This window comes from Primulina huaijiensis, chromosome 9, assembly GCF_012295235.1.
Source record: "Primulina huaijiensis isolate GDHJ02 chromosome 9, ASM1229523v2, whole genome shotgun sequence".
NCBI classification, from domain to species: Eukaryota; Viridiplantae; Streptophyta; class Magnoliopsida; order Lamiales; family Gesneriaceae; genus Primulina; species Primulina huaijiensis.
This window is the reverse complement of record NC_133314.1, coordinates 2,637,345-2,659,907: the sequence shown is the minus strand read 5'-3', so window position 1 is coordinate 2,659,907 and position 22,563 is coordinate 2,637,345. Positions and strand designations below refer to the sequence as shown.

At 35.8% G+C, this 22,563-nt stretch overlaps 3 protein-coding genes across 3 annotated transcripts; all 3 read right to left on the bottom strand.

The window, feature by feature from the left end:
- Positions 1 to 275: 275 nt before the first annotated feature.
- LOC140984563 (synaptotagmin-1-like) lies at positions 276 to 5,311 on the bottom strand. Its single transcript, XM_073452081.1, has 12 exons — positions 5,021 to 5,311; positions 4,529 to 4,627; positions 4,370 to 4,420; positions 4,149 to 4,272; positions 3,493 to 3,611; positions 3,265 to 3,366; positions 2,931 to 3,005; positions 2,382 to 2,458; positions 2,041 to 2,287; positions 1,610 to 1,960; positions 1,035 to 1,166; positions 276 to 589 (listed from the first exon to the last, which is right to left on the bottom strand). The coding sequence occupies exons 1-12, from the start codon at positions 5,129 to 5,131 to the stop codon at positions 461 to 463; spliced, it is 1,617 nt and encodes a 538-aa protein (XP_073308182.1). The 5' UTR covers positions 5,132 to 5,311; the 3' UTR covers positions 276 to 460.
- Positions 5,312 to 6,287: 976 nt separating this feature from the next.
- On the bottom strand, positions 6,288 to 11,278 carry LOC140984198 (beta-galactosidase 13-like). Its single transcript, XM_073451447.1, is given in 19 exon segments — positions 6,288 to 6,516; positions 6,828 to 7,170; positions 7,281 to 7,426; positions 7,542 to 7,646; positions 7,735 to 7,842; positions 8,302 to 8,411; positions 8,505 to 8,614; positions 8,704 to 8,882; positions 8,971 to 9,138; positions 9,212 to 9,330; positions 9,406 to 9,490; positions 9,597 to 9,702; positions 9,774 to 9,868; positions 9,987 to 10,130; positions 10,215 to 10,307; positions 10,383 to 10,449; positions 10,534 to 10,646; positions 10,774 to 10,869; positions 10,989 to 11,278. Coding segments are annotated over 19 exon segments (2,508 nt in total). The 5' UTR covers positions 11,169 to 11,278; the 3' UTR covers positions 6,288 to 6,375.
- Positions 11,279 to 13,351: 2,073 nt separating this feature from the next.
- LOC140984199 (threonine--tRNA ligase, mitochondrial 1-like) lies at positions 13,352 to 21,162 on the bottom strand. Its single transcript, XM_073451449.1, has 20 exons — positions 20,855 to 21,162; positions 20,538 to 20,775; positions 20,361 to 20,420; positions 19,896 to 19,985; positions 19,578 to 19,652; positions 19,347 to 19,475; positions 19,178 to 19,267; positions 18,989 to 19,077; positions 18,805 to 18,901; positions 18,635 to 18,721; positions 18,162 to 18,246; positions 16,653 to 16,747; positions 16,463 to 16,495; positions 16,300 to 16,386; positions 15,827 to 15,919; positions 15,601 to 15,693; positions 15,169 to 15,390; positions 14,632 to 14,703; positions 13,932 to 14,003; positions 13,352 to 13,614 (listed from the first exon to the last, which is right to left on the bottom strand). The coding sequence occupies exons 1-20, from the start codon at positions 21,028 to 21,030 to the stop codon at positions 13,519 to 13,521; spliced, it is 2,079 nt and encodes a 692-aa protein (XP_073307550.1). The 5' UTR covers positions 21,031 to 21,162; the 3' UTR covers positions 13,352 to 13,518.
- Positions 21,163 to 22,563: the final 1,401 nt, after the last annotated feature.

The window sequence follows — 22,563 nt, the reverse complement described above, 5'->3', positions numbered from 1 at the left end:
ATATATTTGATGGGACGGTGAAAGAGGATAACGATAAAGGTTAAGATTTTTATATATTGAATACAATTAAATCATTTATGGTGTTTTTATCATTAAATTAAAATTATCAACTCATAAAAGAGATATTTTATCCTTGTATAAAATTATTTATCACGAGCCCATAGTATTTATCAATCACTCTCTTATCCATTGTATCAAATTACTATGCATCACAATCATTTATTTCAAAACGTTAATGTCTTTGAAAGGTTGCATAAAAAAGCATACGCAAGAAGAGCACGTGAACCAGTGAGTGAATTAAGCGCAGAAATGCAACTCAAAATGTACACAACCAACATATATAATGACAGGAAACAAGCTCGAAACATTTTGTCCTTCCACGGATTTTTCTCTGCACTAACGTAGAAACTGTGCTCACAAGAGGTTATTTCACTTTCCCAGAAGGGAACAGAACGAGAGGTTAAGATGCTCGCCACTGCAGCTCGATCAGGAGTCGCCCATTCTTGGAGTCTATAAGGTGGAATTTCTCGTTCATTCGCTTATTGGTGACGACGTCTGCCAGTATGATATCAACATAGCCCAGTGTTTCCTGAGTTTAAATGGCAAAATAAAGATTTTCTCAATAAATACAAAGAATAAAAAATACATGTACTCATTACTTTGATTTTTGGCTTCGATTTACCTAGAGATTGTCAAGGAAATGGCTGTTTAAATTGCATTCCAATAGAAACACTCGTAGTGAAATCTCAAACATGAAGTGCAAGAGAGTGTAGATACTTCCAAAATAGATTTCGAAACCGTTCCTCAAATTATCAAAATAAAGATTTGATAATAACAATGCAAAGCAATGTACCACAGTTGATACATGCTAGGCATTATACGTTTTTTGAAACTTTGTACTTCAAAAATTTATCAGCAAACGACTATATTTTTCGATAAATGAGATCGTGGTTTAGCATTTAGTTTCGGAAGTGCAGGTAAAACGGAAGCCCCAAATTTACTCCACATTAAAGAGAGAAAGGTGCCTGAGATACCTTAGGATGCAGCAAGCCAATTCTAGACGAGGTGCTGCACACTTCCACATGCATCCTTTCTTTCGTAGGAGGTTCTTCCAACGTGAAAGAGAACTCTTCCTCCCATCTCGGATCCCTGCTCTTCTTTAGTTGCTGTATCAACGGATATAAAATGTTAGAACAGCCAGACCAGAATATACTTTGTCCACAACAAAGCAAGAATCAGTATAATTAGTAGGCAGTTCTCAGCAGGAATAAAAAAGAGAAAGATTCAACGAGTTTTCCACGTAAAAAGAACCTCTGTTACAGCTCCACCTACACTGTAATAACTAAAATCTTCATATAAAGGACCAAATCTGGATTTTAAATTTTAGAAGCATCAATGGAATGTAATTCAGGTAAACTTGCTCCCAGTAAATAAATTATGAGTTTTTAGATGATGAAAGGATAGAAAACTAGGATGTCAGGGAGTATCCAACAGGGTTTAGAATCATTATGCATTTCCAGTTCCGAGTTCTGATCAAGATCTCATACAGAAACTTCTTGCACCATACACACATAACAAGACACCTTAGGAGAAAGAAGTTCTTGCAAACCTTTGTTTTTCGCTCCTCTCCTTTGAAATTGATACGGACATAAGGGTTAGTGTGGTGTTTTCCCTCGACATCTTGAGCTTCATGGACTATAACCACTAGTAACCCTCCCCCACTTGGAGTACCTTCGGGAGCCTTTTGCACCGCTCCTAAATTTTCAGTATTGTGAGGCATATCTTCCTCCTTGAAAGGTTTGTATGTCAACTCCACCTCAATCTGCCCACGCACCTTGTCATTCTGAACATCGTTTGGATCCATGTTCTTAAGAAGATCCAGTGTCATAACTTTTGCTTCATCGGTGGGAAGTTCCTTCAAGGGAACTACATTCATACCCATCTTGTCATGTTTTCCAACCTGAATAAATATAAAAAGCTCGAGTTACACATAAAAACATAAGCAACAAACATTTTTAACTTGCCACTGGAACTGTATACCTTTTCCCAATCATAAACGATGAGTTCTAATGCTTGTGTTTCTGGATCTTTTACAACAATGCTGAATTCTTCATTCCACTCAGGACTCAAATTATTGTGCTTCACTGCTGTTTTCTTTGATGGAGCCTTTGATTCTGTGAGCTTCAGTTTTACATACGGATCCGATCCGCCCAATAAATCTTTCTTTCTCAGCTTTGTAGCTCGCAAAACCTTTACATGAAGGATACCAACAGGCTTCTGCATAGCTCTGAAAGTTCACAAAGAAAATCATAAAGACTCTACTGAAGGCAAGACTTTTAGAATGTGCGTATAGAAATACAAAAGAGAGAAAGACAGCTTACTTTGTTGGATCCAGAATTTGCACATCAAGGGTGTTAGGCCACAGATACATGTTAGCAACCTGATCTTTGATAAGCTCCTGCAAAAAAAAAATTTCCCCCACGAAAAACTCACTCTATGATTAGCACACATAATTAAATTCTCTAGCATTACTAGAAATTAACACTATATTAATTAGCAGTTATTCTCAAGTGACTTACATCTTTCTTGTTTTACTTTGGTCATTCACAAGAATCCACAGGAATAATAAAAAATACTAACAATGTTAAGATCAGAATCAAGAAAAATACAAATTTAATACCAATAACCTTAAAAATACAAATTTAATACCAATAACCTTTAAAAGCTACATTATTAGCTGCATGCATCGCGACCTCTAAGTACTAATGCAAGGCAAATAAAATCTAAATGTACCCAAAATCTAGAGCTTATTTCCATTAACATGCATGCTACTAGAAAATTGACATTCTTTTCAGAATGAGAAATGGTTGATTGCACACTTGTATAGAAGCTTAATTGTGTGTGTTACAGTAACTTTAAGGGACTTATACCTGCACAAACCGGTATAGACCAGGTATTGACATGAGATCAGCACCAAAAAGCTTCAATCCAAAGTCAACATAAGGCTGCAAAGCAATCGAAACAAAGAACAAAAAACATTAATAAACTAGTGTCATTATGCTGAGCAGATGAATGAGCACTCCTAACTTTCAGACGTGTCTCGAAAAACATATTAACAGCGGAACATACCATAACTCATAAGCATTTCTAAGAGGACAAAAACAAATTCAACAGCCTTTCAATATACTTTTGAAGTTGCTCAACAAAATATGTAGTTACTCTATAAAACCCCGTGTCTTGATTACTAAATATTTCATCACCAACCTTCTCCATTAGAGACACAAAAATGTTAGCGAAACACGGAAAGCTGGGAACTAGAGGCTTTAGGGTGATCCGTGGTTGAGCAAAGATCTGCAAATCTACAACCTGGGACATTAAAAGAACCTTTTTAAAAAAGAAAATAATAAGATTATTTGTCAAATGACCGACTCTATGTTGGATAACACAACGTAGGCTTTGTGAACTACCCATGATACTTAAATAGAAGGCAACCTGAACTGTGGCTTTTAATCCATATGCTTTAACAGCGACTGTGATGTTAGGATTCCCTGCCCATTTTAGAAAAGGCTCCATAATCAACTCCTTTTCTTCGGTTAGATACACTTTCATACCTGGTATAAGTAAATTGACAATTTTCTTTAAGTCCAGCAAGTAAAATAGCTTCCACACCACACTTAGTCAAATCAAAGAAACCATAACATTGCAGATTATGAACCATCACAAATACAAAAACATGAGACAGAGATACATCCAAATCAATCTAGAGATGGAATTTTGTTGATAGTCAGCCTCAAGCCAGCCCATCATCATCCCTCATGTTAGAGAGTTGCTTCAGATAAACAAGAAACTCCTACTCTCAGAGTCCAAAAGGCATTCTTATTACTGAATCCAACATTAGAATGACTCAAAATTAATTTTACAGTTGAAGAACTTTTCTGCGGTTATCATTTTTTACAAATTATGCACAAATACACTCATCAACTAATGGAAAGCTTTCAACAATCGCCATTATCTTATAACACAAGTTTTAAAAGTTTCTGAAGCACGAAAGTGGTTGTTTTGATTAACCTTTTCCACGATATTATCAATGTAGGTGTTGCTTCCCAAGTCAATTTATGAACGGGGACGATAGCAATAGCTTAACTGACCTTGAAATGTAGGTGGCAGTGACCCTAAAGTTAGTGACTCAAATTCAACAGATTCGATTTTATATTTTGGAATTTGCTCAGCAATGATAGGAGAAGCAATATTTTTTGCCGTCTTGCAAATTGCCTGTAAGATGTATAGATAATCAGTGCAGAAAAAGTTGATAATCTGAATTTTACACACCATGCAAGCATTTGCAAACCATATAAACTCAAATCAATACCTTGTCCAGGTAAGGCCACATAACTTGAATAAACCTATTGAGCCAATCCATCTTTATTCCAGTTGACAAAGTGACATAAGAACAACAAAAACCAGACAGAAACATGTAAGTGAAAAAACTGAATGCAAAAGGAGTTTATTGAAGTCACGAACAACTAACTCGATCATAATCTGGATTTTTAACCCAAAAGGGTATTTCAGGAAGCAGTCCATGCAAATTTTCTGAGTCATGCTCAACCAAGCGGCGAACGATAGGATCCTGATGAAAGTAACAGTCAGAAACTTTTATCATTTCCTTCGGAACTCTTCGTGTTATTTAAAATTTACCCTTAACAAGCAACTTGCTCCAATGGAAAGTCAACACTAAACTTCTGCTGCCCACTAGATATGACCAACAACTAATATATCTTAACGTTTGCAAACCTCAATTTTGTTCACTTTCACACCATAGAAGAAACAATCCGATGAAACTAAACAAAATTGCTGATGAATTTATCACAACATCCGTAACAGAAACTTCAAGTAATCTATGTTTGGAATCTTTATTAAACGAGCTACTGCATTAAACACTAAGAAACCAACCAGTTCACAATTAACGGAACGAAAATCACAGTATACGACAGTAATGCGTGTGTGAGAGAGAGATTAACACCTTAACATCGCAGGTCTGAAAGTAGACGAACAAGTAATATCCTATCACCAGACCAGATGAAATCCCAACACCAAATCCAACAAGCCCGAATACTGTGCTGAAAAATCCCATCTACAAATACGCCTATCTTTCAAATTTGAAGTGAAATTTCAGGAACCTGAATCCAAACTTAACGCAGCTTAAAAACAAAAAAATTACTCTAAAATCTCAAATATTCCACCAAGTATCTTCCAGAAAGAAACTCCATTGACAATCCATCCACCTCTCCTCTCTCGTCACCCCATTTATTTGTTTGTATTATTATTATTATTATTATTATTACATTTTCAAGTACATTTATTTGCCCAAGGTGTAGAAAGACATTATTGTCCTCTATTCGATTCAGCCGACATCGAGTTGTTTTGCCCTTCGGGTAATTTGACATTTTGGATCTCCCGGACCGGATGAGCATTTTGCGGGGTTGAGTGTAAACGAGTAAAGCGTACGTGTCTTTTTCTTAGAGTTAAGCTACGGATTTTTGCTTTGGGCTTGGGCCCACATTATGTCAACTGATCAAATGCTCTCACCATTTTGTCTGGTCAATATTATTTAACAAAATAATATACGCCCAAATTCGATAATTTCAAATAAAAATATATATTTTTCGACTCGATTTGATTTGTTTACTATCTTGAAACACATTCTGTTAACTGATCAAATGCTCTCGCCATTTTGTTTGATCAATATTATCTAACAAAATAACATACGCCCAAATTCGATAATTTCAAATAAAAATCAATATTTTTCAAGTCGATTTGATTTGTTTACAATCTTATGAAACATACCCATGTTCGCGAGTTTTTAGTATTTTATGAATATAATATTATATGTTAAATGAATGTATTTCGAGCACTTATTTTGGAATAACACGCAAACAAATTCAAATATTTCAAATGAATCAAAATTCGAGAAAAAATATCAAAATTTTCTAAATTCAAATTGAATTCTAACTAGAATATAACCAATTCAATACAAAATTTAGGGCTCACCTCATGTTTTATGATTGAATGGTAAATTACGTATTCTTAGAAATGCTAATTCTTCATTATTTTAAACATAAATATAGCATTGTATTGGGAACCCGGGGGGGGGGGGGGGGGGGGTGGGTCCATTGTATTTTAAACATAGATATAGCATTGTATCGACAAAAGCACATATGAAAGTTGTGAAAGCTCTTCGATGCTACCAAAGATTGCTCTATGCTACTAATTGTTAGTATCGAATGAATAAAATGAAACAGAAACAAATCAAAACTGTCGAAACACCCGCCTTGTTTTTTCATGCAATCCGGCATTAAATTACGACAAAATATAGATTTAAGCACTGTTCTTCTGTGAGTGTGCGCATCTGACTTGGATAGCAAGTGTTTTGGCGATATCAGGGCAAGAATCCTTGTCTGCATCGACAAGCACTTCTCTTTCAAATGGAATCGTGCACTCGGTCTTGCCCAAGCATTGCTGTTGTTCATACCAACAAATTAGTGAGACAATACAAGTATCATGGTAGTGTCGATGCTACCTGTGGGGGCAGTGTCCCACAAGATCTGAGCCATTGATTTTACATGATGATTAAATCTGGGCCTTTGATCACCTCATGGGTGTACGTGTGATTGCCTTATGGGGCAGTGCATCACAAGGTAGGCTGAAATTTTCCTTGTATGTATTTTAGTCGTGGTCGTGCCACGTTAACTCGATGGTATTGTCCCAGGGGTGGTAGATTCGACTCTGCACCCTTGGGGCACCGTATGTAATGAGAGAAAAATTTATACCTCTTCGACAACTTTGTGAGCCTTGGAAGAATCGCATTTCCCAGGTATGAAAGCACCGCATGCACCTTCAGCCTCTCCGAAGCTCACGAATTCGACGGCACTGATGACTTTCTTGTCCGGGCAGACCAGGTGCGCTGCCTTCACAGGGTCCACCACCGCTCTGAATTGGTTGTTTTTCCTTTCCCATGTCTTTATGTGAGGTGGGTGGTACTCTGTGATCACACTGCAGATTGTATCTCTGTTCACTGTCAAGATTTCTATTTTTTCTGGGATCCCTCCTGTCTCTTCGAATATCACCAACAGATTCCCCTTTGGCTTCAGGTATGATCTTGGGATATGATACCTGAAAGTTCGAATAGCATTTTGAAGTGGTTGATACTGTGAAATATATATATAGTTCTCCAATCTTGTTTGCGGGACATGGACACTTGCATTGCATGGGAGATAACTTACTCTTCTTGAGTGGGCTTATCAATGGCTGAGAGGTAAGAAACCCAGTATCGGCCAATGCTTTGGCCATTGACCCAGATCATGCCCTTCGCCATACTTGTCATTCTGATAGCAACTGGGCTGGTACCTTCTGGGGCATTGAAATATCCCTGTCCGATCAAAAGCACATATTGTGTAACTTTTGCTTTTTTCTTGAACTAAAAACTATCTATATACGTTAAAATTCTTCATAATTTTAGGTCTTTTCTATTGATAATCAGTTACCTTGTACCAGGTGACGGCTCCGCCTGGCCCATTAGAAGGTACCCATTGAACCTTGCTTGATCCTTCTTCTGTGTGTAGTTGCATCTTCTCTCCAGCTACACCAACCTGGACATTTATTTTATCCCAACTCAATTTCGAAGTTTTGAATCAATTGCATTAACTCTACATGTCTAACTCGTCATTTGTGTGTCACCTGTTGGCCCCAGTGATTCATAGTAATATCAAGAGTTCCAGACATTAAACCCTGTAGTGCGACAGCTCTTGGCCCTGCAAACCTCCTCTCCATGTATGCTCCACTATTCTGTATTTCAAATTAATATTTTATCTTCCTAGAAAAACTCCTTGTTAAGAAAAATGCATTAGTTAAACATGAAGAAAAGAACTTGAATTCACAAAAAACTTTCTTATTTGATGGAAAAAGTCATTATGTTAACTAGTCAGCCCATAGCTATCACTGTATTAAATGGAAGACAGGTAATATTTCCCAAAACTTAAAAGACCAACATCCACAACAGCTCATTTTCAATGAACGTATCTTGATTCAGTCTTTGATGCAAATATGATCATATTGTCAATACTGATTCGAGTCATTTGATAATAGTTCTTGCGCATGTCGTTATTCTACCGCGTCAATAATGAACACATGTATTAATGTTATGCCACAAGTCCGATAGAAGGGTCGAAACCCAAAAAACTGGTTTACCAGATCACTTTATATTTATTTGTAAAGCGAAAGTGGACCATGTAACAAGAAACATACAGGAAAACCAACTGTCATGGCCAACAATGTGATATCGTTAACTCCAGGCTTCAAGTTTATTGGCTTGCTTAAAACATGGCTCTTTTCAATGTTGCTTCCATGCCCGAATCCTGGAAAAACAATAAAGAAATCCTTATAGATGAAAGAAATACTTTCATTTTCGGTAAAAGTTTTTGATGACCATAGATTTCACATTAAAATACCAATGTATTCCCCATTGACAAACGCAAGCAAAGCATGTCCAAGACTTGCAATCTGAAGGACTGGAAGGATATCAGCACGCATTGGCAAGTCACGCCTTTCAAACGAGATTCTACACAATATCAACAATAAGATCATCTCCTTTTCTTCTAAAATAAAAGCATACATTCATTTCCTTCTGTCCTTTTTATGCATGCGTACCTGGTGCTGTACCAAGCATAATCTGATGTATCTCTTGTGAAGCCATACAGTTCCTTAGGCGTCTTGCTCTTTACTTCCAAGTCCTTGATACTAGGAATGCTTTCCTTGTACATCTCCCATTTTGTGACCTATGCTTTCTTTGATGCGTGGAAATTTCTTGAACTATGTTGTGCAACAACCTGCGGATGTATGTGAAGAGAAGAATCAGGAGTCCTGAAATTAAACCTTTCACAGCTAAGAGCACAAAAACATTCGAGTTTCTTTTACCGTTTGAGTGTTGAAAACTACAGTCTTGCAATCAGGGAGGATGCTGATGGATTTAGCAGGTAGGTAATAGTCCACACCCCTGAAGTTGATTGTTGCAGATGCCTTAGTGTGGTTATTAGTCAAGAACGCAGCACAAATGTTCGTCCCCGCTTTCTCATAAGTCGTGATCTTAAAAGAGAAATGGGTGGGGTAAATCAATGATCCGACGCAAATTGGCATGTGGTGTCTCAAGTTTTTTTACCTCGAGATTCGGGGTGATTTTTTTAACATGTTGAGTTCCCCAAAGCAAAGGCTTTTTGCTCAATCTGAAAGCCCTGTGCAGGTCTCTCAAATGACCAAATTTAGGCTCCCTCTTCAAACCTATAAACATACAGACAAATTAAGTGATCTGCTTTCTAAATCAGTTCACTTTTGGTCAACTCTCTGTCTGATTACCATATTCATCTAGTGGAGCTTCATCATAGTAACGAGTGGTAACGAAAGATGAACTAGTTCTGCCGAAATTCGTTCCACCATGGTACTAGGAAAAGTTACAAGGGGTTCAGCATCAAGATTTTATTCAAAAAAGAATAAAAATTTAATTTAATTTAATTTCGGAATTTGATATCACATGATAATATGCATACCATATAGTAGTTGTTGAGGGTACCATTCCTTGCGAAAAACCGAGCAACGGAATATGCTATATCTTCCGCTGCTCGCATGGATGGAGAATCTCCAAATACTCTATATCTGAAACCAAAATTAATCATAAGGCTTCGATGATGATCTATTCGATCTTGTCTAAAGCTTCAACAACTTACTGTGCAGTCCAGTTCTCAGTCCAGAGTGAAGGCTTGTCAGGGCCATTTGGACCAGGGAATGTGTCTCCACACTGTCTTCCATTGCAAGTACTAATCTGAAGAAACAAAAGAACTACATCATAGAAACAAAGAACCCATGGTACTAAATTAATGCTCCATTAAACACAAAAAAGAAGGGGTCGAAAAAGGATAAAAATTCTAGCAGAAACATACCACTGTTTGGGGGGCGTCCCTTTGCTTGCACATGACCCAGGGGACACCATTGTATAAACCAACAGCCATATCTGCAGCCCATTTGACATATTTTAACCCTGCGTCCTTATATGCTAGCTGGACGTTGTTGTACTCGTTTTCGATCTACATTGTAATGAAATGGTGAATTAGTTATATTTATTAAATTCTTGGAGTAAATTTTATTTGATAGTAAATAAGAAACCATACTTGAGCCATGATAATAGGACCTCCTTGATCAGCAAAGAGTTTCTCTTTTTTCATCAAGTTAAGGACCATTTCTGTGTACTGCTTCATGTGGAACTGCACTTTGAAATCATAAGTCATATTCTAAGGATAAACTAAGACGAAACAAGTCCGCTATGCTCGCATAGTTACCATAAAAGGTTCATTATAGGAGCGAAATGTGATGTTGGGAACCTCTTTTAGCCAGTATGGAAATCCTCTGTGAACGAACAAGGATCAAATATAATTTTTTTGAGAAAAATGAATAATTTGAGGTTATCATTTGTTGAAATAATCAGAGTACCCCATGTTCCATTCGGCCTCAACATAGGGTCCAACCCTGAGGGTTACCCACAACCCATGCTCCCAAATCAATTTGATGAACTTCACCACGTCATAGTTCCCTTCAAAATTGAACTGCAACATCAAGAAACAAGACTATGAACATCACAAACGCGAGATTCCTGAAAAAGAACCTTAAACTAATCAAGAATTCCACCATTTTTAAACCACAAAAAGGGTGTGTCACACAAATCTAAATCACCTGTCCTTGAACAGGCTCATGAATGTTCCAGAACACATACGTCTGTATCAGGTTCAGCCCACCTTCTTTAGCCTTGAGTATCAGATCAGTCCACATCTAGACACAATGCAACAACATACACACACATATACGATCAAATCTTCAATATTCTAGGCCCAGCTTGTTTCCATATATCAAATCACATACAATGAAAATATATAATCACAAACACATACCTCGGGAGTACTACGCGGATAATGAATCGAACCCGAAAACAGCAACTCCCGGCTCCCATTTATGATCATCGAGCGCCCGTCGTAAGTGACGACAGGCCCCCCCTTCTTCTTGTGGCCGTAGACATTGGTCACCAGCACAGAAAAGAAGGCAAACAAGAGTATCCTTTTGACCTGAACCATCTCTTTGAATAGCAAATATGTTTTGATGAGCTTGGATGAATTAAGCTCTTCCCTCGCTCTCTCTATACAGAGGAGGTGGGGTGAGGCGGGAGATGTGTAGAAGAATCCATGCACAAAGAAAGGTAAATAAAGAAAGTCGTGGGTAAATATAATGGCGGGGAGGATGAGTCGGGTGACGTAGGCTATTTTTGGAAATGAGAGCGAGTTTTGTGTGTGATTTAATGGAGCAAACTTTACTTAAAATGTTGATGGATTTTAGCCTTTAGGTCTTCAATCCATTTGCATGTTGACTATTGCTCCAAGACACAAACTCAAGTCAAACTGTCAGTTAATTTTGCAACATATATTTTTTATATGTTAAAAATATTAATTTTTAAATCAGATCGATATGTTTCACGTAATATAATACTGTCTTTTGTTAAGAATGAGACATCAAGGTTAACCAGAAGAAATTATGGTAAATTGGAAATATATCTATAATTTGATAAGATTTGTGTATTCCTATCATTACATTTATAAATCGATAATTGTTATTAAAATATGCAATTTTCACGAACCTTTAAGAAAAAAGTGATACATATCAGAAGAAGATTAAACGTGTAGAAAATGGCGACGACCATTGTCTACATATTTTGACAAAACATGCGTACGCAGCCTCAACGTTAGAAAATTGAGAGGCGTACACGCTTCTTCTTTTGACTCTTGGCTCCCGATATGCGAAACGCCTATAAATAGCGGTGATTGAGGTCCCTAAACACACACCTCATAAAAAAAAATATACACCAGCTACAGAGTGTGTTGAGTGCTTACAAGGCATCAATCGGAAGAAAAAGCAAAGAAATTAAAAAATTTCAATGGTCGGAGGTAACACTCGATTTATTTCTGCATATTGTTTATCATGTTAATATATACGTAGAAACATGATTTTTAAGAAAATTTCTAACGGAACCAACTTATAACTATTCCATGCTTAGATAGTATAAAGATTAATTCATCTTGCAATAATTGTGAGGACAAATTATTTAATCTAGCTTGGAGAGGGGTAGAAAGGAAAGAAGTTCTTTATTGATACAAAAGATATNGTAAGATCATGTGGCAGTCTGCAGAACATGCAATAAACGAACAATCAGACTACTGAAGCGAGAGGTTTTGATGCTCCAGGTGGGGGAATTATTTTCTCTCCGCAGCCGAAAAGCATCCTCTCATTTTCCTTTTTTTTTTTTTTTTTTTTTTTTTTTTTTTTTTTNGCTATGGCAGCTGAAAGGAACTGATTGGGTTTGGAACAACCAAATTCATTTTTCCTCCACTGTTATCCTTTCCGAGGCTCCTCCATTTGAGTCAACGTCGTCAACCATCATTTCTCCCTCTTCTATATGCTTATGATTCTTGAAGTAATCCTACATTCCTATTTACTTTATCTCCCTATCTTCACATATATGGTTTAATTATGAGCAAATGTGCCAGTTTGAGGGAGTTGTCATTATAAATTTCGTTGTCCACAGTGGTTCTTATGAGATGATGATGATTTTGTCTTCCATTGTTTTGTTCTGTTTTGTACAAGGGTCTTTTCCACTTAACATGTTTTGCTGCTTTTTCAAATTAACGGTAATCATACGGTTGGTCCCTGAGCTTTTGATTGGCTCGACACAAGCTGCTCTTGCATCGATGGAAAACCAAAAATTGCTGATGAGATAAGCCTCAACAAACCTGACCAACTCAATTTAACAATAAGCATCATCATCTTCCCTTTAATCACTCAGGATTTTCCAGTACGGTTATTTACACAGCCAAGTTCCACAGAACTGCAAAAGCAAAAATCCAATCTGCCTCTTTTCAAAGCCATTATTCCAGTCACCGTGACAAGGTGGTATGAACGATAACAAGAACAATTGGAATGCACTGCTGCAACACTTGGTTAATTGGTTTGCTTGCTAAATGGTTTCCACACCCAAAGCTTATCAAAGTATAATAATATCTTCTTATTTCTTTTGCAAAGAATTGAATTGATTTGTTTGTTTTGTGTACTCTTTCCTTCATATCAGGAATGTTTTTTAACACATAAGGTGTCACCTAAATGTAACATTTCGAACGGAAGCGCGTGAAGAATTTTTATTGCCGTGACTGCAGAGTTGAATGACTAATCTTTAACGTGCTTACAAATATCAAATGTTGTTTTTTGTAAAATTAAATCGAAATATATCATATCCCGACATCGTCAAATCAAATTACAAAATGGAAGTGTAAAAAAATATATTATGTATTCGTGTACACCAAATTTCTTTGTTCATTAAATAACATTAGCAAATAAAGCGGGAATACGTGATTCTTTCCAGTAACAAAAGGGACTACACTACCTATAAGCTGCCACTTCATCCTTGAAGTGATTCAAAAGATCTTCGATACTCTTCAGGTTAGCATTGTTGTTATCTCGAACTCTGACCGCCACCTAGAAATAGAGACAAGAAATCAATATAGGGAATACTAAATTACAAAACAAAGAGTTTAGGAGCACTGAGCTGACAATGGATGAATTAAACAATGTTTGATCGCATAAAAACAATAGCATCTGTTTCCCACTCAGGAAGTTCTATTTCTCCTCCAAAATTTGAAAATCCTTGCGTCTGCATGTACTACTACAAAACCTGAGTTCTTGAAGGTTTTTTTATGCGCGATGTCTAGCAGACACCTTCAAAACCTGTTTTCTTGATAAAATATTCTATGCAAGATAAAATCGGATACATGTCGATGGGATGTGGACGTCACCTGTCCAGTTCCAACTTCTTTCTCGCCAACAACTAATATATAGTTGTATTGTGCCAATTGAGCTTCTCGTACCTTTAAGTTCCCACAATCAACGTGTTAGGATAAATAACAAAATCATCATGACATATGTTGAACTTCTAAAATTAGAATCGCGAGTCTACTATCTGCGGACAGATGTTTTGTTTAGCTCACAGATCGATTTTATGCTTCTCATGGAACTTCAGCATTTCATTAGAAATTAGCAGGAGGATAACATGGATCCATGATGCAAATAATTTTTCATGTTATCCATGATGCAAATAATTTTTCTGGCTACTTTCTAGTCTATTAGAACATAATCAACGATCTTCTACTAGAAATGAATACCATTGTCTCTCTATGAATCATGCAGCCACCAAAAAAAAAAGGATACAAAGAAAACCCTCAAGAGTACACAGGCCATCATCTAAAGTGAACCCCAACGGGAGACAAATGGGGTCAGATCTGAGGCTCTCGATGAAAATATCAAATGATAGAAAGTATAAGCTCGATCATCATAGCACAAGATTGTTTTGTCAGCACATACATCGACAAGAAGAAGCAGAACTCACAGTATTTCGTAAGGTTAATGATTACAAGTAAGCTTTTAGCAGAACAAGGAACATTTCATCATCAGATACTAAGAACGGGCCGTCGTGAAAATGAAACAAACTATACATACCTTTTTATTGATTGTTCGATCACTTGTATCAACATCAACATAAAATCCAGCATCATGTATGCGGTCACGAACCTACGTTCAATAGGAATTCAAAGACTTCAGGGAAATACCTACTAGGGATCAGAGAACTAGGATCTTTCAGAAATCAATAGCAGATGAAAATGGAATTATTTTAAGCTAATCTTTCATGGTGAAAAACGTCTTCAGGGACAACTATTCAAAAGACAAACATGACCAAACATGTGAAAGGTGAATTACAACTTATACCACTATGAGAGGAGGAAAGACGTGCTTACTGCAACCTAATACCTTGAGTAAATGTATAAAAGAGAAGGAACTTTGAATCAATACTCAAACTGAAACCCTGTCAGATCCAACTCAAAAACACTAGTAACCAAATGTGCTATTCAAGTTTTCAATTGATTTTGCGAGGGGCCCATAACTGCAAATACTTCTGTTTATGTCCCCTCCTCAACCTAATAAGCTATGGCAAATTTTAGAAAGAAAATCAAAGACACAAAAGCTCAGACACTCAACCTGCAGCGCATATGCCTGTGACTTGTCAGAGACAGGGCAAACTATTGCTTGGCGTGGACTGAGCCAAAATGGCCATTTACCCTTATAATGCTCCAAAAGTATTGCAAACATTCGTTCAACAGAGCCAAGAATGGCTCTATGTATCATAACAGGCCTCTCCCTCTTAGTTTCATCTTCTGCTGAGTAAGATAAATTGAAACGGGCAGGAAGTTGGAAGTCCAGCTGAAAAAGTCCATTACTTCACAATGAAAATAATCTTTAAATATTAAAAACTGAATTTTATAAAGCATATTTTAATTTGTTTAATTTTACCATCTCATTTTAATGACACATTGACCACCTGATAATTCATGGTCATCTTAACTGGTAATTCGCTGGGCATGATACAGGGGATCAGGATAGAATAAACTAGGCAGTAATATCACTGTAAACCTGAAGTGTTGCACACTGAAATTTTCTCCTCATTGCATCAGAAACACTGATGTCAATCTTTGGTCCATAAAATGCTCCATCACCTTCATTTATCTAATATAAAGGATCTGAAGGTTAGTTCGAGGGAGTAAACTATAATACAAGCATAACAAGGACCGATTCAATAAATCTTCAATAGAAAGGAAAATGCGACAACTTAATTTGTGCGCTGCAATGAAAAAACTACCTCCCAGGGCTTGCCAGACTCATTCAACGCTTCTGCAAGAGCAGCTTCAGCCTTTTCCCATGTCAGTATGTCTCCAAGATATTTTTCTGGTCTCTGTAGCACAAAAACCATAATATTATTACTTTTTCTTCTTTAATAGCTAGAGTTGATCATGTCATAGTGTAACAGCACTAGTATACAGTTGAATTTATGCTTGTTATCCTATATTTTGAGTTTCCACCATTCACTTCATTCATTTTTCAGGGAATAGGTACTTGTTATCCTATATTTTGAGTTTCTATCAATTCCTTCTTTCATTTTTTTCACATGACCCTATGTCTTTAAAGGAAAATAGGGAGAGACGCATCAAAATATGTGCGAAAATCTCAACGGGCATTATAGCATGGAAGTAAATCACCTGTATTATTTGTCCTATGTGCCCAAATGATCAAAATAAAATGGACATTCCAATGTCATGAACAGAATCCCATTACCGTAGATAACTTCAAGTCGAAGGTGAATCCAAATATTTTGTACACATGACCGATGAATTCTAGAACACCCTTGACTTCATCTTTTATCTGATGATTGCAAGAAAAAGTCAAAAATCATATTTTACATGAATAACAGCCAGAAGTGTGCATGAAAATATCTCACCTGGGACTCCCTGCAGAAGATGTGAGCATCATCCTGTACCAAAACCCCGTTGTCAATTACCTCAATCAGTCACAGAACAAAAACTTGTATGGCATCAAAGTAAAGACTTAAAAAACTGATGCTCATCCAAGCAATGATGAACATTTCTCAATCTTTTGTTACTCAAACTCATAATACGAGCTCAGCAAACCTGTTGGAATCTCCTGACACGAGTCAAACCAGTAAGTGCCCCACTTGCTTCGTTTCTATGCAAGACCCCAAAATCAGCCAAGCGAAGTGGAAGTTCTGAAATGTAAAATTATAAGGGAATAATTAAAATAAATATCATTTGTAATGATCAGAAGGATTGGGAGTTTGTCGGGGTGCGTCATGGTCATTAGAAGAGCAACGCTCATTAAACACATGGATACTCTAGGGCTGATGAGCAAGGGACATTGTGTGACAAATGCCTGATCAAAGTGAGGTGCCATAAGGATAATATAGAAAAAAATTTAAAAATATATAAAAAAAAATCAAATACATAACCAAATATTGTACCTCGCAAATATCGAGTAGCATAAAACAAATACTCACTAGTCTACTAGCAAAAATGAATAACTATAATCGTGCATTTCACCTAGATTTACTATCATTTCAACTAGATTTACTATCTATACATCTGAGACAAGTTTAAAAAGTGCATTGATCCTTTAATGCATACCAAGGCTAGGGCCTCACAATTAACGCACACGCTACATCAAAGTACTGCGCTTTGTCCTGTGTCGAGATGCAAGGGCTGAGACCTGAGCCCAGCCGCATGTCTTGTGGGCTTCTAATAAACCATGAGCTGGGTATATCTTTTCCTCCCTGAGTTGCTAGTTTGAGCCCAGCTCGTGACAAAGCCTTTTTCTTCCAGATGTAACTGACATCAGATTACATTGGAAATTGAAATATTTTATTAGATTTCTGAAATACAACTTTGAATGTCCCTAAAATGAAAAGTATATATCTACCTTATTTCCGGTTTCTTCTTTGAAAATGAATTTCACCCATTCTTACAATTCCTTTATTAAATCATTATGTTCAAGTCTTTTTTTTCTTTACTGCCAAAAACTACATATTTTATGATGGGCTGCTGCTAACCCAACTCACTAAATTCATAAAATTTAAAACATCTCATATACTACTAAAAAATTAAAATCATGTGGCACCACTTTTACCAACACATTATTAGATGACAAGGCTCATTCAATAGAAAATGTCTCCCTCTGAAAAACAAATTAACATATAAGTTTATAACAAATTGTCACATTCTTTTTCAAAAATTTAGCTAACTATTTCCACGAAAATACTGAAACAAAACCCAAAGCACATAAAAAAAAATTGACCAAAATATTTGCCAAAAAAGTAATCAACACATCTGAAGAGAAAAAATGAACAGGCTGCACTTTTCAAACAAAAGTGCAAGCCAAAAATGATATTTACATCATAGAGAAAGTGAATAAAATCAATAAATAAATAGAAAATATGTGCATTATATTAATAAGAGACTATCCTGCATCAATTAGTTAGCATTTTCAGTAAGGAAAATAAATACAAAACCAGCCAATAGGTAAATACAGTATGTTCAGTCCATGCCTCGATAATCATCTCAATCCCACGGCATCTGACATATTCAAGCTATTCAAAAAGATGCAAAAGAACATAATGCGATACTAACCTCTATATGATCGAACTCTATGATCAAATATTAAACAATGTCCAGGGCAATTCATTGGCTTTAACCCAAATTCTTGTTTCTCAACCTGCAATGGATTTCAGAAACACCTTTTCATCAAGCATATCGGATAAAAATAACCCGAAATTCATCAAACTCAAAGTTACTACACGAGAAAGAGAACACTTGCTTAAGAAGTAGCAGCACCCTTCAAATTTAATGTTGGCATGCATAAAAAAATAGTAGATCGTAAAAGGAAAGGTAACCTAATTGAACTTATTTTTCTCAAAACATCATAATTCATAAACTATCACTGATTAAGTGATCAATCTATTTCAATACAGGAAGTTAATTAACCAGACATTCATAAAATATTGTGAATGTGAAAAGAAAGATAACCTCAATCACCTTATTCCCTCGAAAAGATAAAAAAAAATCTATCAAAGATTTGCAGCGACCAAAGGCAAAAGTCCAACCTCAAACACAAACATATTCTCCTTGTAGTTTGCAGCATGACCTGATGTTTCCCAGAGTTGCATATTATACATGTTTGGAGACCATACCTATCAAAATAAGGAAACAAGTTGCGACAAAATGATAAGCATGCATAGTTCCTCGTAGTCTCAGGGGCAATTGCATTATTTACCTCTTCATAACCTCGCTTCCAATATTGACTTCTTATAAATTCCAGTAACTTGTTGCAAACTCGAGCACCATGAGGTAGGAAGAAACAACTTCCAGGGCTAAATAGCAGAAAACAAATATCTAATAGAAGTCATGAACTTACCCACCCGCATATTTGCAGTAAGCTAGGTGTCTCAAATTCTTACCTGAGAGGGTGAAAAAAGAAAAGCTCTTGCTTCTTGGTGAGCTCTCGATGGTCATATTTCTTAGCTTCTTCCAGCATGGCTTTGTACTCCTGCAAGAATTGACCATAATAAAATCACAAAACGGATGATGGTCTCATGCAAATAACAGGTATCTTGTATGCTAGCCATTAAGAGACAGGCAAATGTCACCTTCAAACGTTTTTGGTCTGGATAAGATATTCCGTAAACTCTTTGCAAGCTTTCGCGATCTTTATTTCCACGCCAATATGCAGATGATGCCTAATATACAAAATAAAAAAGATTAAATTTAATTTTGATGAATGTGGATATTCTCCTAGCGAATATTGTCAGATCTCACCTTCAAACAACTAAACGCTTTCACAAAAGATGTGTTGGGTATGTGGGGTCCACGACATAGATCAACCAAAGGACCACATCGGTATACAGTGATAGTTTTATCCTCAGGTAAATCCTTGATAATTTCAACCTGATAAAAAATGAGAGAAGATATAACTCATATTTCCAAATACATATTGAATCAAAAACTAAAACATAGGCACAATCTATGACAACTTGCAAGTTTATAGACCTTGAATAGATTGTCTGAAAACATGTCAAGAGCTTGATCCCTTGTAACTTCAATGCGTTCAAACGGTTGTTTTTCCTAATGCACAAGGAACAGTATAGAACACTGAAAATACCATGAACAAGTGATGAAAACTGGTAATTTTTAGGTAGAGCAGAATTAAATAGAACTCACAAACACAGTCACACACACATGCAGATAGAGAGCTGCAGGTAACATAAACCTATCTGTGTTACCATTAAGAGAAGCCAGGTGTGATTACAACCACATAGGCACTAAGATTAAACTATACCCGATTTCAAAAAATAAAAAGAAACATACATCGACTGCTTTCTTTGCCGCAGCTTCAATCTGCTTAAAGTGATCTTCATTCAAGCCAAGATCACCATAAAACGCATCATAATAAAAACCCTGCAAGTCATACAACCGATTCAAGACAATTTACTAATAGTTTGTATGATATTTGAGAGCAAGGAAGCCACTGGAGGAGCCAGGGGTGACCAATGGAGGTGGTCACACACAGCTTAAATTTTTACATGAGCATGAATAAACATGTACTGTTGGTCCCTTAATTAGCAAAATCATTTGTTTTTTAATAAAGACTCCAAGAGGAGTCCGTCAAATATAAAGCAGAACCAATCAAAGCAGAGACTTTTGTAACCGTATATCATATTCAAATAAGGTGTGTGAGGAAAAGTTAAACAAAAAAACTCTCAAAAGACCATTTCTTTCTAAAAACTTCAGATTCAACGATCAAGGTAAGAAATCCAAGAATAAAGGTATCACCTCGCCTCTCGTTGTACATGGTCCTATGCATAATCTACACCCATACGTCTGCTCCAAAGACTACAAAGAAACCATCAATGAATCATTATTACAATCACGAGTAAAAACAAACAAACATACAAAGTATTCATTTCAAAAGGATTGACAAGATCACATAGGAGAAATAGCAAATCCTACCTCGCCGAGAATATGCGCACTCGAATGCCAGAAAGTATCCCGGCCTTCATCACTGTCAAAGGTGAAGAGCCCAAGCTTACAATCCCCTTCCAACGGCCGGCTCATATCCCACAAAACCCCATCCACTTTCGCAATCAGTGCATTGGACGCCAAGCTCTTCGATATCTCCTTGGCAACATCGTGAGGCGTCGTACTCCACTTCTTCCCTTCTTTCACTTTTCCATCCGTTAATGTAATCCTAATTGCAGCCAAGAACAAAAAATTAAAAAGAATTCAGGAAAATGATCAAGAAATGAAAATCCAGGGATGGGTTTTACCGGATAAGGTCGGAAGAAAGGGTGAGGCGATCAATGTTTTGCTGATTTTGGATGGCTTGGAAAAGTTCGATGCGCCTGTTGATGACAGTTTGGAGATATGCTTCATCCCTCATGAAAGTAGGTGGCGCAGGGCTTGAGTTAGGCTTGAATTTAGGGTCGGCCGCGGAATCACCCATTGGGAAAAAAAGCGGCGGCGGCGGCGGCGGCGGATATACAGCCGTAGAGTGAGTGACGACTGTCGAGGCAAGGGTTTTAGCTTGCAGTGTGCGGTAACATGCAATTTGATAGAACTGAGGCGCAATGGGACTGTGACGTTGAAAGGTATTGTAATTATTTTCAAATAAAAACATTAAGATTGTCAAAATTTTGAAAAATCAAATTGTAATTGAAATTCATATCATACATAACTAAAATAATAATATAATAAAATTATTAAAAAAATATAAATTTCCTTAAATTTAGATAACTTATTCGTAAATTTTCTTCAAAAATTTTGTAAAATATCATTTATCCCAAATCTATGTTATTAGTTCAGACTATTATAGTATATTATATACATAAATCAAATTTATTTAAGACAAGTACTTATGGTCTGAACGAGTTATTAGGTTCGAGATTTAGGAAGACGTATACTCCACTTATAAAAATGGAGAGTTCCGTGAGTAAAGTGTTATGGTATCATGAGGGATGTGATTGCATGTCCAAAAAAATAGTATATGAACCTTACAATTATATATTTAAGAGATAAAATAAAATATAATTAAAAATTTTATAAATTTTTTTAATTGTTTCTTTTTTTAAAAAAAATTATTTTTTAATACTAAAAACCTAATGTATCAAAATTTAGTAACTTTATTTTTAATTTCATCTTGATAAAATTTATATTTTTCCATTTCATAAAAAATTATTTAATAATTTTTTTATATGTTCAAAAATAATTTTTTGTTCTTGATAAAAAAATATATGAATATTTATATAAATATTATTATAAAAATAATAATTTTAAATATAAGCGATACAATTTTTTTAATATATATAAATAATATTATTTTTAATTATCAAATAAAAATCTAAATTACATTTAATTTTTTTCCAAACACCATATTGAAATTCCAATTCCATTTATTTAAAATACAAACATTATTTTTTATGAATTCAAGCACAATGTTGAAGTTTTTCTTTGTGCGGGTTATAGAGTCATAGGTTCCTTTTGGCTTTTTAATTAAAATAGATAATTTCATCACTATTATTAATTAACTAATTAATTATTAATATAATCTTTATTCATAGTTAACGAAAAAAATAAAAAAGACAAAACAATTATGTTTCTAAAAAATATTTCCTTGTCAAATCCAACAGAAAAAATCAGTCTGAAAATGAATTACAAAGTTCAAAATCCTCATTATTAACCTTATTTTGCTGGTTATGTCATAAAAGAGTGTCAAATTATTAATGATTACTTTACATTCACGTCATCAAGTATTTGACACTTACTTCTTTTTTTTTTTTTTTGACATTTTATTATTTTTACTTCAGTTTTAAATACGTAAAATAAAAAAGAGGTTAATGAAAATAACTCAGTTATTAATTTTTTTGTCTCTGTCCAAAATTTGAACAATCCTTTGTTTGGGACTCATGCACGATGAACCAGAAACTATGATCGCTCAAGCTCAAAGATAGCTGCGGCAAGTGTTGAGAGAATTGGAAAC

Excerpts from the sequence above, each read along its gene's own strand:
- LOC140984563 (XM_073452081.1), bottom strand. The coding sequence starts at position 5,131 with ATGGGATTTTTCAGCACAGTATTCGGGCTTGTTGGATTTGGTGTTGGG. Across the intron at positions 2,459-2,930 it reads GTCTATACCGGTTTGTGCAG|GAGCTTATCAAAGATCAGGT; the intron begins GTATAAGTCCCT and ends TTTTTTTTGCAG. Across the intron at positions 1,961-2,040 it reads TCGTTTATGATTGGGAAAAG|GTTGGAAAACATGACAAGAT; the intron begins GTATACAGTTCC and ends ATATTTATTCAG.
- LOC140984199 (XM_073451449.1), bottom strand. The coding sequence starts at position 21,030 with ATGGGTGATTCCGCGGCCGACCCTAAATTCAAGCCTAACTCAAGCCCT. Across the intron at positions 19,078-19,177 it reads CAGACCAAAAACGTTTGAAG|GAGTACAAAGCCATGCTGGA; the intron begins GTGACATTTGCC and ends CAATTCTTGCAG. Across the intron at positions 18,722-18,804 it reads GGAAGCGAGGTTATGAAGAG|GTATGGTCTCCAAACATGTA; the intron begins GTAAATAATGCA and ends TTATTTTGATAG.